The sequence below is a fragment of the Dromiciops gliroides genome, chromosome 6 (genome assembly GCF_019393635.1).
Source record: "Dromiciops gliroides isolate mDroGli1 chromosome 6, mDroGli1.pri, whole genome shotgun sequence".
Taxonomy (NCBI): domain Eukaryota; kingdom Metazoa; phylum Chordata; class Mammalia; order Microbiotheria; family Microbiotheriidae; genus Dromiciops; species Dromiciops gliroides.
This window is the reverse complement of record NC_057866.1, coordinates 184,278,532-184,280,865: the sequence shown is the minus strand read 5'-3', so window position 1 is coordinate 184,280,865 and position 2,334 is coordinate 184,278,532. Positions and strand designations below refer to the sequence as shown.

The 2,334-nt window shown below is 42.2% G+C and overlaps 1 protein-coding gene across 1 annotated transcript; it reads left to right on the top strand.

The window, feature by feature from the left end:
* Nucleotides 1-344: 344 nt before the first annotated feature.
* SLC25A27 (solute carrier family 25 member 27) lies at nt 345-1,313 on the top strand. Its single transcript, XM_043969475.1, has one exon. It carries the CDS (start codon nt 345-347, stop codon nt 1,311-1,313), a length of 969 nt encoding a protein of 322 aa, XP_043825410.1.
* Nucleotides 1,314-2,334: the final 1,021 nt, after the last annotated feature.

The following is a 2,334-nucleotide window of genomic DNA, read 5'->3' as shown; positions in this document are numbered from 1 at the left end:
TTATTAATGATATTGTTCTATAGTTCTTCTTTGCCTTATCCTTCCCTGGTTTAGGTATGAGGATTATATTTTTATCATAAAAGAACCTACTAGGGTGATTTCCTTCCCAGTTTTTACCAGCTGGCCCTCTGGTCCAACCAGTCAAAGAGGGATGGCAGGGAGAGCAGGCAGGCAGACTCCCTTCGGGGGATCGTTGGGCACACTCCTCGGGGGATCGTTGGACTGAGCTCCGCGGGAGATGGTTCTGACAAGGCCGCTCGCTGGTTGAGATAGGGCTGCCCCCCAGGAGAGGGGGCAAGCCGACAAGGAGGGAAGGGGGGCGTGTAAACGTGTCCTGTTGCTGAATGTCCCGCCAGGTGGAAGAAGAGAGAAGTTTGACATTTGTTCAGAGATGGCCCAAAACAAGCACATTCATACTGTCCGCCTTCGCGTCTTCTGTGGCGGAGATATCTACCTTTCCCCTTGAACTCACAAAAACTCGACTTCAGATTCAAGGAGAAACTACATTGAACCGTAACCGTTTTGCCAAAACCTATGTCCCCTACCGGGGCATGATAGAGACAACCCTTGGCATCATACGGGAGGAAGGCTTCCTAAAGCTTTGGCAAGGAGGAATATCCGCGGTTTATAGACAAATAGTGTATTCTGGGTGCCGAATGGTCATCTATGAATATCTTCGTGACTCTGTTTTTGGGAAATCCAAAGATAACACATTTCCTCTCTGGCAATCAGTCATTGGAGGAACAGTGTCTGGTGCATTGGCTCAGTTTTTTTCTTCCCCTGCTGATCTAGTAAAAGTCCAAATGCAGATGGAAGGAATAAGGAAACTCCAAGGACAGCCTTTACGATTTCATGGTGTGCATCATGCCTTTATAAAAATCATGAAAGAGGGAGGAGTGCGTGGCCTCTGGGTAGGCTGGGTGCCAAATGTCCAGAGAGCTGCCTTGGTGAACATGGGAGATTTAGTCACTTACGATTCAGTGAAGCACTTGTTATTATTGAACACATCCCTTGGAGACAATTTTCTGACTCATGGCTTGTCAGGTATGAGTTCTGGACTGGTAGCTTGTCTTCTGGGAACACCAGCTGATGTCATCAAAAGCCGGGTGATGAATCAACCAACAGATGAAAAAGGAAGGGGACTGCTGTATAAATCCTCGACTGACTGCTTGATTCAGAGTGTAAAAGGTGAAGGATTTCTGAGTCTATATAAAGGCTTTTTACCAGGTTGGCTGCGAATGATGCCTTGGTCAATGGTATTCTGGCTTACTTATGAAAAAATCAGATTTATGAGTGGAATCGATCCATTTTAAGACTTTAAAAACATACATATATATATATATTATATAAATATTCAACATCATTAAAATGTGGACATTCACAGAGTATACCTCCTACTGTTTCTACCTCTACAGGAAAGGACTATTTCCTTAAGAAAGTGCTTTGTTGGGTGGCAGCCCTAAATTTTCATTCTCAAGATCCAAGTGCCCTTGGCAGTTTCTCTTGCTCCAGGAAAGGTTGTATGTATATCAGAATGTTACCTAACGAGCTCCAACACAGCATCCTCTAAAGAAAAATCTGATCCTGGATCCTGCCCACCTCTCAACCTGGGATTTAGTCCCTGGGACACTCAGTTGGATGCTACAAGGCAACTTCAAGGAGTGCCAGTGATAAAGCAACTGCTCAGGCCTGAAATACATGTGAGAACATAAAAGAAAAGAACAAGTCTCTCCTGAAATATACATAGCCGGGGAAGTCAGTCTTCTTACCAATTAAACTTTGAAAATGCACTTTAAAAATGAGATGAATGAAAAAGGTGATGACTAGAGATATTGAGTTTCTTAAATATAGGATGGAATTGATCTCTTTCTCCCCAGAGAAAGATAAGCATGAAAAGTGAGTCTACTATTACTTCAACTGCAAACAGAGCTGCTTTGATTAGTCAGAATTCCATGATAAAAGTTAATCAATTGTAGTATTTGGAGAAGTAGCAAACACGGAAAAGCAGTCATTGGGAAAATAGATGAAGGGCCACTCTAGCATGTCTTGTTTAAATGTAAACTGTTCCATTGCTCTACAACATTTTATTCTTTATGGATAATTACTGAATTTTTACATGTTAACTAAATCTTATCTGTATGTGTTCTTTTATCCTCCTGTTCTGATCAGCTCTTCAAAGGTATCTACCAACCAAGGCTGCTATGGGAAATAGCCTTAGAGTTGGCATGCTTCCTTCTTCTACTCAGACTTCTACTCAGAAACACCATAGATTACTAAAAAATTAGCCTTCACTCTAGCTAGTCTCATAATTTAACCAGGTCTTTTACTCTTATA